At 35.5% G+C, this 14447-nt stretch overlaps 1 protein-coding gene across 2 annotated transcripts in view; it reads right to left on the bottom strand.

The window, feature by feature from the left end:
• Positions 1-14447, bottom strand: part of LOC149821500 (sodium-dependent phosphate transport protein 1, chloroplastic-like) — a 39727-nt gene that overhangs the window by 6911 nt on the left and 18369 nt on the right. The window contains exons 6-9 of one of the 2 annotated variants that reach the window (XM_089982749.1): positions 8684-8893; positions 7311-7448; positions 3253-3354; positions 3006-3071 (exon numbers count right to left, since the gene is read on the bottom strand). In XM_089982749.1, coding sequence (XP_089838875.1) covers positions 3006-3071; positions 3253-3354; positions 7311-7448; positions 8684-8893 — 516 coding nt within the window. The remainder of the gene's footprint in view (positions 1-3005; positions 3072-3252; positions 3355-7310; positions 7449-8683; positions 8894-14447) is intronic. The other variant, XM_089982750.1, reaches the window with a different exon arrangement.

The following is a 14447-nucleotide window of genomic DNA, read 5'->3' as shown; positions in this document are numbered from 1 at the left end:
GATGATCGCCTAACAGGCAAGAGGCTCATGACGGTCTAAAGGACCAGAACATGTCAAGTTTGAACTTGAATGATTACACCATGTACTTTTGCAAACCAGCGATGTGAGGATTTTCCTTGAGAAATCCATATCCCTCTCATCGTAGTTGTACTTTTAAACATGTATGTTGCGTACTACGATGAGTAAGATGAGAGGTCTATTTTTACCTCAAACGTGTAATGGCACGTGTTTGAGACCACAAATGGTGATGTTTTTACCCTCACAATAAGTTGACCCCTCTCATCGTGGTTGTACTTTTGAACAGGTATATTGCGTACTGCGGTGAGTAGGATGAGAGGTATGTGGTTACCTCGAACGTGCAATGGCGCATATAAATCACTTAATGGTGATGGTTTCGCCTTCATAGGCAAGTTGCTCGAGTGGGTCGAAAGACCAGAGCATATAGAATTGGTTTTCAGTTAAGTAGCACCTGACGTACCCATTCGACCCGCTGACTTCATCAAGAGAGAGGATGAATGATACAAAAAATCTGATGGACAGGCCATTAATGGCTATTTTGGGCAAAAGACTCGGCTTCCTCAATCATCAGAGTTAGGGAAAATAGGCTACAAAAAGTAGTTTTAGGCACTTCTACAAAAGTTGAATGCATCCATAGGCCACGAATGCCTTTGGAGATTTTCTCTCTTAGTCACTAGTTGTCCCCTTAGGAGCAGACTCAGCTAGCTACCCGAGGTATCTAAAATACATGGCATAATAAACCCCTTGATTAGTCTCAGTTGCTTCTACGTATCGTGCCTTATGCGTACCCGTAAGGCCAACTAATATTGAAACAATAAATACCCTATTTCACAATGCTTGTTGGCTCGAGTTTCTTACGACTAAGGTAATGGCTTACAGTTCGTAATCTATGAACTGTTTACAACTAAGACTAATGTAACTGCTTATCATATAAGCTGCTTATATCTTGTGAATAAATGAACTGCTTGTGGTGTAATTGCTTATAGCGTGTGGCTTACGAACTGTTTATGCCTTGTGATTAATAAAACTGCTTATTGTGCAATTGCTTTCATTTTATGATTAATTTAATTACTTGCCGTGAAATCGTGTATGCCTTGTGATGAATGAACTATTACCTTGTGATAGTTGATAACTCACTTGATTTTATAATCAATTGCTCATATCGAAACCCTTTATTTGTTTGCATACTCAATCGTTCATGTTAGAAATACGTATTCATTTGCATAGTCTATTGCTCACGCTTGAGGTAACTTACTTGTTGGATTAAGTTAACTAATGATGCTAGGCGTAACTCATTACTTGTTATAATTGCTTATTTCAATTCCATATTGTCTCACTTGTACACCTATCAGTTTTTCGTGAAACTGACCCATTAATTGGGCACAGGTGATAATTGGATCTGTACGGACTACGATAGCATGATGAGATCAAGATGAGACTCTTTCCCTGACGTTTCGCTCCTAAAGACTTTTCGGTAAATTTGCATAAAGGTTTTCTTGAAAATATCTCTTTTGTATAAGTCTTAAACTCTTAAAAAGTTGCATTTTTATAATCTATTTGATTTCTTAAATGTATGAAGTTTCAAATCTGTTTGTAAAGGAAAGTATGCGCTGTGATGCGCCCAAGGTCCATTGACTTGCTATTTCAAACACTATTTTTTGTTGAATTACTATTTAAAAACTCTGATAAACGAATGATTACAAAGCTTTCAAATTTTTCATAAAAAGTTACAAGTCCTGGATTTTGGGGCGTTATACTAGCTATCTCTCTCTTCCCCATTTGTTTGTGTATATATTATAGGCCTTTGACCTATCTTTTGGACATGCTTCTCTTAAGCATTCAAATCAATAAAATATTTATTTTTACTTGTGTTTTCTTGCCCATTTAGTGGGTTGTAAGTGTGCTGCCTATTGTGATCTTGTATTAGCCCATAGTGGCTCTTTCGTATTGCCTTAAGTGGCTTTGTGTTTGTGTGCTATCGTGTAAGTGTGTAACCCTTTGTGGTCTTCATATTGTGCACTCTTGTATTTGCTTACATAGAAGGCCCTTGATTCTCTCAATTTCAAGGAAAAACTAGAATTGGGTGGATTAAAAGTGACCGATAAATTGGGTGCTTTAGAAAACAAGAGTTTTGGGGTTTAGAAGGCCTTGGATTCTCTAAATTGCCAGGGAAAACCAGATTTTAGGTGCTTTCATGAAGACCAAGAATATTGGTGCTTCAAAAAACCCTAGAATTTAAGGCCTTAGAGCACCCAAGGTTCTTATAATTTCAAGAACAAATGGATTTTGGTTGTTCTGGAATACCCAAAATCTGGGAGTTCCAGGATATATGAGGGTCATGGTGCCCTTGGTTTTTACAATAATAGGGAATAACACGCTTCACTTGTTTTTATGAATTTTATAATCCATAAGATCACGCGCTGGAGCAAAATCTTTGTTTTTTCTAATTTGCAATCAAATGCAAGATAAAAAGTCCACATGCCTTTTACAACATCAATCAAACACAAGTTAAGTTTTCACTATGATAAAAACTTCAGGAAGCAGTTACCAAGGAAGAAAAAAAATCCTCAAAGAAGTTTTTGTCTCCAGCAATCAAACACACCCTAAACATAAGAACAAGAAGGTCGTTGCATTCCATGGAAGTGCCTTTGAAAGTGCTAGTTATTAGTATCTATAGAAACACTCAAGATCCCCCAAAGGTGTGAACTAGCAAAGTCCTCTACAAGCATTTCTACAATTATACTATTCTTGGAAGTAGAGGAAGTGAAGCAGCTGACTAACCTACCCGTACTATTGAACAATATGAAGAGGTTCTACCTTATGAGAAAGGCAAATTCATACAAAACAAGATTCTCAAACAACTAAAAGTAAATGAATAGAAGGGAATGCCTTGAAAGCACTACAAACAGCAGTCATTTTGCAGAGACATTGGGAACTGACAGTTATTTCATACTAGGAGAGAAAACAGAGAAAGTAGCAACACTTACAGCATACCGAGGGCCAATATCTTGATGGTTAGAGTAAAGACCAGATTGTGAGAATGCATCAGTTCCCTGAATCCACAAAATTTTAAAAAAAATGTCAAATAATCTGTCTTATATCCTGAACCAAAGAGTTATTCAAATATGAAAAATTAGTTGTGTATAACAGTTAGGGATGAGAAAAGTTTTGAAGCCGAACTACAAGAAAACATAAGTAGTTGAGCTACATATTTATTTTGCATCAACAACCAACCTGGCTGCATGCCATGCATAAAACTGCCATTGCAGGAGAATGTACATGACTCAACTGAGTGAGAAAAAAAGCTGGACCAAGAAATCCAATTGATTGCATAATCTGAAGAATCAAATTTTTACCAAAAAAAAAATGTCAGAAACAGAAATTATCATGTCGAGCAAAATTGTTTACCTTCTAAAGATTTAAGAAGGCCATAAGTTAATACAAAGCAATAACATTCTTCTTGAAGCCTAACTAATACTTGCACCAAGGTCACCAATCAATCGGAAATTGCTTTCATAGCATTGCAACTGATACACAATACAAAGCATAAATAGAAGACAGACCGACAATATATCTGTTAAGCAATCCATAGTGTTAAAGAAGGCACCAATCACATACAGTGATCACAACAGAAGTCCATGAATAGCAAGAATATCCCTTAGGCGGGCAATGCTTTAACACGACATTTTTAGCATTTGGTGCATTCAACACCATGTTATTATTCTGAAAAGGAATCCGATATGAAAGTGGTGGTCTTTTGTAGTAAGGCAGCCATTCCTTCTATTTGTTTATATCCACAAGCTTCTCATTCTTCTTTACTGACCCAGGAGAAGACTGGTTATTATCACTGATTTGGAGCTTCATACTTGCTATTACTGTTAAAAGATAGTCATATATATATATATATATATATATATATATATATATATATATATATATATATATATATATATTATGTTGTACCCAAAATACCCGATAGGGGTATTTTGGTCTTTTCATCATGTATTTTTCTCTTAGGTTTATTCTCTTTTCTTATTTTCTTATTTTCTTATTTTTCTTTTATTAAATGTATCACATGGGACCATTGGGGGGCCCACTTGTGTAGTCGTTGGGGTGCCCAACGTTCATAAATATGACAGTTGGGGCTCCCCAACGACTACCTAGTGGGAGCCCCAATGGCCCCCTCAAACTCCCTTTCTCCTCTTGTATATAAAGGGGTCTCCCCCCCTTCTCAATGTGTAGTTTTTGGGGTTTTACCTCCCACCAATAATGAAGATCATTATTTTTTAGCCTTTGTGGCTTTGCCCCTTCGTGGGTTTGTGTGTTGGCACTTTATGTGCATTCGGTTACCCCTTAGTGGGTGGGTGTATTCGCACTTCATGTGCATGTTTATTGGTTCATTCTTGAACCTATTGTATTCAAAGTCATTTCCTAACAATTACTCAATGCAGGGGTTCTTGCCTAGGGCTTGGGAAAGAATGTTTCCTTGATCTTACATTACTTTAACGTGGCTTGTAAACTTTTTTGTATATAATCAAGAATTTAAACCAAAATTCAATTGAACCCTTCAAAATTCAGCACCAGTGACAAAGCTCTCTTATGCCATTGGGGAGCAAAAGAAAAGAGAGAAAAGAAAAAAAAACTTTGGGATTAAAACTACCTATTAGAATGATCCCTGGTTGTGTTTTATATGTAATTTTTTAATTTGTTTCTATTGTTTTATTCATTTTCCGTCCATAATTGATATCATGTAATACAGGAGATATTTTTGTATTTTTTGGCACCTATTACTTACTGAAGGCAAATATGTAATTCCAGCCACAATTCAGTAATATAAAAGAAGGCAAGAGGGAGCACGATCCACATTGGGAATCATAAAATTCATCCAGCGCCAACTCTATTCTTCTTCTCTTCACAAGTGTGCATGTCTTGCATGAAATCAAGAAGATCCCAAAAGTTAAAATGGTGTCAGAGTGTGGTTGAAGATTTGATCTATCTAAGGAACGTATAGGAATACTGATCTCTAATCTTCTCTTCCAAGTTTCCTCTTTAGCATCTTCTATCTTTCTTGTCTTCACCTTCTTTGTTACCCCTCTTATGTTTCTCTCTTTTGTTTCAATCTTTCAACACCTTTGATTTCCAATCAAATTTTGTCACCCAAAACTCGTCCAAAGCTCTTGGATTCACAAAACATCATCTCCTTCATCGTGCAGCAGTATATATACAGTTCTGAATATGCATTTGCTGCATAACCATTTCTTGGAACTTATCTTCATCAGTTTACCTTTCGGATTTCTTCTAACACCTTGATAATGTAAGGAAATGAGTTCCTTCGAAGATGTTCACTAAGTCACCAATAATGGACACTCGAGTTCCACTAAGATACCAAAATGAATACTCAAAGAACCATAAAAGGGTTCACTCACAAATACCCACTAAAATGTTAGAAAATCACATATATATATGTATATACTTGAATATATATATATATATATATACATATACACACTCTTCGTAATACAAGAGTATGTATATGTATAAATATATGTATACAAATATGTATTTAAAGTATATACGTATGTGATATATTTTTTGTAATATGTATTTTTTATTTTTCCTATTTTTTTGTCTTTTTCTCTTTTGAATCATAGAGTCAATAGTCAAATGTTGACTAGTTGACCAGCCGTTGGGCTGTTCCCAACGGCTCTAATTAGAGCCATTGGGAGTAGCCCAACGGTTATTACTCCCCTTTGTAATTTATAAATAAAGAACTGTTGTCCCCATTGTATTTTCATCTTTTCAAGTGAGTTTCTCTCTCAATAATATTCAACATTCTTGTCCCTTAGTGCATTTTTTGATATTTGTGCCTTAGAGCACTTTGTGTTATTCTTGTCTTAGCGCATTTGATGAGTGAATGTTCTTGTCAAGTTTTTTATAAACTTGATTATTTGTGAGGTTCTTCACATGGTATCAGATCTTGGTTTATAATCACTCTTAAAGGTTGCCTCGTAAAGCGTACATTGGTGGGCTGCATTGTGAAACGTGTTAGCAATCCTTCCTTGGTTGTGGTTCTCTTCTTCTCTTTGTTCATCATGGGCGAATTCTTTCAGCACAATACAAGCAACTCCAACTTTATTCCGCCATTTAAGATTGATGGAAGCAATTACATCATTTGGGCGGGATATTTGGAGATATTTGATCATGCATACATTTGGCATTTTAGTCATCTTATTTTATGCATGATTCAGTAAAAATATTGCTTTAAAAACCCATTTTTTTGTTAGTTTTGAGAAACAGCATTGGAATAAAAAATTATCAGAAAATCATGTATTTCAAAGCTAGCCTGCATTTTTAGTGTTTTTATTAGTTTAGGTTTTTCTTAATTATATTTTAATTAGGTTAGGTTTTAATTAAATATTTTTTATTTAGTTTAGGCTTTTCTTAATTAACTCTGCCTGTGTATAACTGTTTAGTTATACACCGCCGATCCCAAGCCCGGATAAAGGAGGAGGGTTGTGGTAGGCAGTGACAGCCAACATAAAAGCTTAGTCATACCCCACACAGAGAAAGGCAAGGGGGAAATCCCCCTGCCGATGAGAGGTGAGGAAAACGAGAGGGGAAAAGGGGGGAAAAAGGCGTACCTGAGGCTGCCGGAAGAAGGAGCTCGTCGGAAGAGAGCTTGCCGAAAGGAGGGGGCCGTCGGTGGCCACTACTCGGCAAATGCGAGGTCGGGTACGGAGGCATCACCGACGAGAGAGAGAGAGAGAGAGGGGGGGGGGGGGGGGAAGGAGAGATTGAGAGGCGGTGAGGGAGAGAGACAGCGAGGGGGGGTTTCGTGAACCTCCCTCACCTCCCTTGCCTCGACCTTAAAAGGCACGGGAGAGACGGTCGGGGTGCCCGACCGCCTGTCCCCCCTTTGGATCCGGGTCGGGTCCAAAACTGGATCTGACCCGATCCAACAATTTTTTTTTTGTTTATTACATTGGACATGGCCCAAGGCCTTATTCCATGTAAAACCACTATTAAGTAACAAGCATCTTTGCCTCCTGAACTTTTCAGCTGGACCAACTATTTGTATCTTACTACTTTTACTAATGAACTTTTCTTGACCTCCAAAGAAGAAGTCATGCAATATAAAGCAATATGAAATATTACATTAAAATTTTCTAAGAAGATCAAAAGTTCAAAACAATAAATATAAGTGAATTCAGGATAACTTTTCAATAGTAGAACAAAAGATATCAAACAGTAATGCAGTTTCTTTCTCATATGATAATCAATGGAAACTATACCTTTCGAACTGATGTTATAGAAAACCCCCTACTCACAAGTGTGTCCGCAATCCACCCTCCTAAATTTGCTGAGAATGCCATTGTAAGCCATGGTAAAACACAAAAGAACCCTGATTCTGTTAAGTTGAACTTCAAAACCTAGAGGAGAAAACAATAGGATCAAATGCGTTTATTCCTGTTGCCACATTAAAAATATGTCAAGCTTTAGGAATGTAAGCAACTATAATGTATAACATGGATGATGAACTTCAAGATTATCACTTAAGACAGTAACACTGGACATGTTACTCCAAATGTCCTTAGCATTTTATAAACAAGCATGAGTTCACTTATTACATCATTCACTTGCTAGTGTTGACTGCCATGAGAAAAAGAAAAATAAATCCAAGAAAAGTTCTTGACTCATATTTTCTCATCAAACACACACACAAACACACATGATCCATGGGTACAAATTAACCATGTTGAACACATCAACAAGTCAGATTGAGTCAAAATGACTTGCATCATGAGATCCCAACCCAACTAGATTGTACATACAAACAATTGTAGCAAATATATTCCTCACACACACAGACTTCAAACTATCATCAAGCTGATAGGATCTAGGGGCTAGATGAAGGTTTTTGAAGGTGATTTTGGAAGAAAAATGGTTTTGAAGGAGATCTATAAGGGATGGCTAGGTAGAAATGGCTCTTGATAGCTTAGATTAGGCTAGAGATGGGTGGATCTAAGCTACATGTGGTAGACAAGTGAAGTTTGTTCTCCTAAACAATAGCAAGCTAGGGTCTAAGAGCCCAATTTCTTCAATTGGAGGTGAAGATCATCTAGTAGAGAACTCTCAAAAGATATCATATTTCTTAGATGTCCAAAATACAAGTGGAGACCCGTATTTATAGTCATGGGTGAGGCTTCACATACAAGCTACCTATTCCATAGTGGATTCATTATCCAATTACAAAAAAAGTATGCCCCAAATAGAAAGATACAAAGGACCCAACTCAATTACCATGATCCAACCCACAAAAATTATACAAAAGAGGCCTATGCCTCATGGAGTGCATGTAACACGAGCATTATCAGTGCCTTTTTGGAAAATCAAAAACATTTTTTTTTTGGATTCTGCACTATAACAATATAAGATTATCGGAGACATACTATCAAGAATAATAAATCTACAGGACTACTGTCTTATAACTTTCTACAACAATCTACATAGAAGGTTACAGGTGAGAAATTTGGAGATATATGAAATGGAAGAATGTTAAACAAAGGCAACTTCAGAAGTTCAAAATTAGAATTTGGTCCTATCATTAAGCATTGAATATGAATAGGTTTCCATGATCTCAACAGCTTCTATAGAAGTAATTTACCTGGTTGTAATATGTTGGCATCCACGTCAATAGAATAAAAGTTCCCCAATTGTGGCAGAAATGAGAGATAATCAAAGCCCAAACAGGTGGTTTTGACAGGATCAATCTCCATGGAATTGTAGTAACAGGTTCCTTGGAAACACTGCTGCTTAATATTAGCTGCTTCTCTTCAGGACTAAGTTGGGGATCTTCTGATGGTGAACTGTATGCCTTTTTTATGCATTGCAGCAATACAATACTTTAGTACAAGCAACAGAAATATTTGTCATTGATAACCACTAAAAATTCACAATACAATTGGTGCATTGTGTGAAAAACAAAGAATGTCACAGCTTTAAATTTGGGAATCAGATTATATAAAAGAAAACTAAAATGCATCACAGGTGAAAAGTCACTAATAATTAACAAGTACAAATGCATGCATTGCAAGAAAATAGTGTTAAGATGTGCTTCTAATATATATATATATATATATATATATATATATATAAACCAAAATACCCATCAGGTGTATTTCGGTCATTTCACCTTGTAATAGAAGTCAACCCATTAGGGGCTGATTGTATAATCGTTATTTTTTGTTTTTTGGTACAATCGATTGGGACAGCTCCAACTAATTGTTGGAGTTGCTCCCGCTTTAAGCCCTTGTAAATTCTAATGCTTTCTTAAGCATTTGTGTAATACAAAAGCATTTATTTTATTCTTGGCCCTTGTGTGGGTGGTGTGAATTGATCAATTAGTGTTCTTCTTGGGTTGGTAACTTGGTTGTGTTCTTGTAAGCCCATAAGAGGCACTTGTTTGCTTTTGTTTTTATTTCATTATATGGCATCATAGCTTTGATGCTCTTGGGTTGTAATTTATTTAGAAAGGACAAGAGGAGGATCGTGAGATTGGTGGAGCATCAGTTCATGGGATCATTGCATCGGAAAGCGCACCATCAAAGATCTCCTTAACAAAATGCTTGCTACGTTCCTTTCTCTCTCGCATTATTGTAAAAATGGATGAAAGACAAGTGATTTTCTCCATTCCCGTGAGACTCAATGATAATGACTACGTAATGTGGGCATCTATAATGAAACATAAAATATGGAAAAATGGTTTATGAGGTTTGGTTGATGGCATCGAAAGAGAGCCTAAACTTATACTTACTAAGATTGAAAATGAAAAGGAAGTGACTCTTCAAGGAGAAGAGATGTCTAAGGTCATCAACGAATATAAGAAAAAATAAAAAAAATGGAGGATGGATCATTCTAAGATAATTGGATGGCTCATCAATAGTGTTGATATCAAAAAATGCTCTAGCTCAGCAAAATTTAAGTTTGCTAGTGATGTATAGAAGTATCTCAAAGATATGTATAGTCTCAAAGATATTACTCACATATGCAATGTGCAAAATAAAGTGAGAATTATGACCCAAGGAGAGATGAGCATTAAGGGATATTACAATGCCCTCTCTTTTCTTTAGGATGCATTGGCTCTTCTAGATCAAAAATGGCATGGCCCCCAAGATGTAGAACTCCATGAAAAACAAAATTAGAACGGAGCATTTCTATCAATTCTTTAATGGGCTTAGACCCCGAATTTGAATTAACCAAATCGGCCCTTCTTCGTAAAGGAGGTGTACCTACCATAGTTGAAACTCTTGAAGAATTAACTATGGAAGAAAATAGGTTGAAAAAATCATTATCTTCAAAAGATGAAGAATTTGTGCTTGCTATGTTAAAGCCCGAAAATCACACAAGGAGTTATAAGCCTCCTCATTTTGGAAGAAATAATGAGAATGGAAGAAATTCCAATGACAATTAAAGAAGTCAAAATGATAAAAGATGCGATCATGAATACAAGAAGAGTGGCAAACTAATATGTTACCAGTGCTATGAGTCAGGTCACATCAAGCTTTTTGGACCCAAAAGAAGGAAAGAAAATTAAAGAGATGATAAGAAGGTGGTTTCGGTGGGACCATCTTTTGAAAGAAATGGTGTAGACGACTATAAATTCATCGGCTCATTATCCTTAGCACAACTCATGCAGGCACTACAACCAATGTTCAAAACTCAAGCTTCTTCCTTCTCGGGTGTAGTTGTATCCACAAGCATTATCCCTGGTAAGACTTCTTAGATTCTTGATTTTGGTGCTTCTTTTCATCTGATCCCAAATGAGTCCATATTATCTGAATGTCATATTAACCCAAATGATTCTTATGTTTCAACTGCCGATGGAACTTCCTTAAAAATTAAAAGTTTTGAGTCTTTTTAAAAACAACAAACTTTTTTTATACCAAATATTAGAGTAGTACCAAAAGTGAATTTAAACCTCTTATCCATTTCCCAAATTATGAATCATGGATGTAAACTTTTGTTTTCATCTAATGATTGTTTGATACAGGATCTCCAATTTGAAAAACCGATTGGGCGAGGCCATAGAAGAGGAGATCTCTATGTTATAGACAATCATGAATTATCAAAACATATTTTTTGTAATTTTGTGGAAAAGAAAGATATACAAAATTGACACAAAAGACTAGGACATCCAAGTGTGTCAAAATTACATTTGTTTTCATTTCTTACGAATTATAAAGAAAGGGATTTTATTTGTGAAGATTGCATCATTGGTAAAATGAAATCTTCACCCTTTGGGCCTAGTCATTTTATATCTAAAAATCCATTTGAATTTGTACATTCGAATGTACGGGGACCGGCTCCGGTTATAAGCAAATAAGGAGTATCTTATTATATTGTGTTTATGGATGATTATAGTAGACACTTTTGGATATATTCTCTTAAACACAAATCTGAAGTATTTGATTGTTTCAAAAAATTTCATTGTTGTACAAAGACTCAATTTAAAACTAATATTAAAATCTTTAGAACCGATTCCGGAGGAGAATGTATCAAAAGAGTTCAAAAATTATCTTGACTTACATGGGATTATTCATCAAAAATCATGTTCTTATACTTTCCAGCAAAATGGACTAGATGAAAGAAAGCATAGACATATTGTTGAGACTGTTAGAAAGTGACTTTGAATACATTAGGTTCAATAATGAACCCATACACATGCACATGAAGTGCGAATATACCCACTAAAGGGAACAACACAAGCACATAATGTGCTAACACATAAACCCACAAAAGGGGCAAAATATGACTTAAAGTCATAAGTTGAATATCATTGAAGAAAAAGGAAGAAGAGGGTAAAAACCCAATACAATGGAGCAAATGCTCCTCCAAGAAGTAAAGAATACAAAGGGGGAGACCCCTATTTATAACACAAGAGAGGAGCCATATAGGGGGCTCCCAAAGGAGTCGTTGGGAGCCCCCAACGGTCACATTTGTGACCGTTGGGGGCTCCCCAACGACTCTTTGGGGACCCTCCCTAGGTGGCGCAAACCACAAAAAAAAAAAAACTAAAAAATAAAAGAAAATTTACATGCATATTCCAATTGGAATATGCGTAAAATGACAAATTACAAGAATACCCTTGAGGGTATTTTAGGAAGAGAAAATATATATATTTATATATATATATATATATAAATAGAGATACGTATACATATATATATATATGTATACGTATCTTTATATATATATAAATATATACATGTACATTTAAGGATTATATTTCAACATACATATATGTATACGAGTACACATATTTTAACACCCCCCCTCAATCTTTGCGGGGAAACGAAAAGATTGAAAAAATGCGCAAGACTCCAAGAGGCTTCTGTAAGGATGCTATAGAAACTTGTAAATGCCTTCTTCCAATTGCCTTCTAATGGTGAACACATTATCCGATCTATCCAGGGTACTTCTTTTTATCCTATCTCCAAGATCCTGTGGAATAACAACAAAGAACAAGTAAAAAATATCTTTGCACTTTACTCAAATGAAACATTCCTAACAAGGTTAATTGAAACCATATCGGATGACTCATCCGTAAAACCATGGTGAAAAATTATAACTTATGCATAGAAATTTGAAGCACATGATAGGATAATTATTTTAACATGAAAAGAAAATTTAGAAATCCAAAGTTTCAAAGTCATATGTCATGTTTAAAGAGTGAGCGGAAACATATTGCAAAAATGCATAATGCATTCATAAGGTCCAACATTGGACAAACACAACCCCATAATGGGGAATAACAAAATAGTCCACTAAGGGACACCACAATAATCCTACGAAGAGGCATAAGCAACATATACTTTATTGAATGAGGGCCTAAAAGGCCATAATGAGCATACACATATACTAACATAAAATGAATTAATACTTAATGAAATCATTAATGAACATGCTCCAAACATATTTTAGACAAAATGAACACAAGAGTTCAAAAGGTTTTAAATCCATTTAGGAGGCAAAATAATGAGTGTTATTTGAGTAGAGAACCTTATACATTTAGAAAAATCTCACTCAAATGACAAAAAACTCATTTTTCATATCAAATACAAAAATGGCCAAAAATATCAATTTAATTTTAAAATATGCATATCAAATATATGATTCACTTGTATCTAAAAGAAAGCGACATATGAATAAAATTTCATAAATTTCAACAATAGTTCATCCATTACAAGCAACTACCTCATTAGTCCTCCAAAAGCCCATAAATCAAGTGTATAAGCTACTAGATCAAGAATAAATATAATGTCATTAAAGGCCAAAGACACACACAAAGGTGTGCTAAAGAACCTCTTGTCTACATGTAATAATACTTGAAATGAGTGCATCAACGACAAGAACAAGAGAATACCCGCCAACATGGACCAAAAGCATCTCTTGTCTACGTAAAAATACACTCAAGACCAAATATGTTCAACTACTAGATCAAGAGTATCAAGCCAACCATGGGTTAAAACACAATACGTCTTCTGTCTACATAAGATGACACTTGAAATTAGTGAAAGAAGTCAACCATGGGCATACATCTCAGCGACTAGTGTAATGAAGTGCCGGATGAAGTCTCCAAGAGCAAAACAAGAGAGCGCGCACATACACAAATAGCCACTAATGGGCAAAAGAACAACACAACCACTTAAAGTGGTAAGGCACCCAAAAGAAGATGAAAAATATATATTTCACTCAAAAGGCTTCAAAGAAGCATGCATTACAATGGGGAGAAACCCCTTTATTTATAGACAAAAGAGGAGGCCTTGGAAGGGCTCCTAGAGGGACGTTGGAGCCCTTCCAACGGTCATAAATATGACCGTTGGATGCTCCAACGTCCTCCTAGGTGGGGCCCATTCCAAGGTGGAAAAGAAAAGAATAAAGAAAATAAAAAAAGAAAGAAAAAAAAGGAAATAAAAGAAAAGAAGAAAAGTTACAATATGCGATAAGAAGTAAAAAGACTGTTTTACCCCTATATGGGTCTATTTACAAAAGATATAAATATATATATATATATATATATATATATATATATATATATATTTATATATGTAGATAGACACATAGACATATATATATATATATATATATATATATATATATATATGTGTATGTGTCGTGATCTATATATATAAATATACATATGTACAACATATTTTAACACCCCCCCTCAAACACACGGTGAGATCACCGAGAGTTTGCTAAGGAGAAAGAAGAAACGAGGCGATGGCAAAGCTTTGGTGAAGAAGTCCGCCAACTGGTACTCGGTTGGAACATAAGGCAATTGAATGGTGCCTCGTAGGAACTCATCACGAACATAATGGCAATCCATCTCAATGTGCTTTGTTCTTTCATGAAAGGTGTGATTGCTG

The sequence above is a fragment of the Nuphar pumila genome, chromosome 12 (genome assembly GCF_984573655.1).
Source record: "Nuphar pumila chromosome 12, dmNupPumi1.hap1.1, whole genome shotgun sequence".
NCBI lineage: Eukaryota > Viridiplantae > Streptophyta > Magnoliopsida > Nymphaeales > Nymphaeaceae > Nuphar > Nuphar pumila.
Note: the sequence above shows the minus strand (reverse complement) of the source record. Positions and strands in the feature narration are given on the sequence as shown.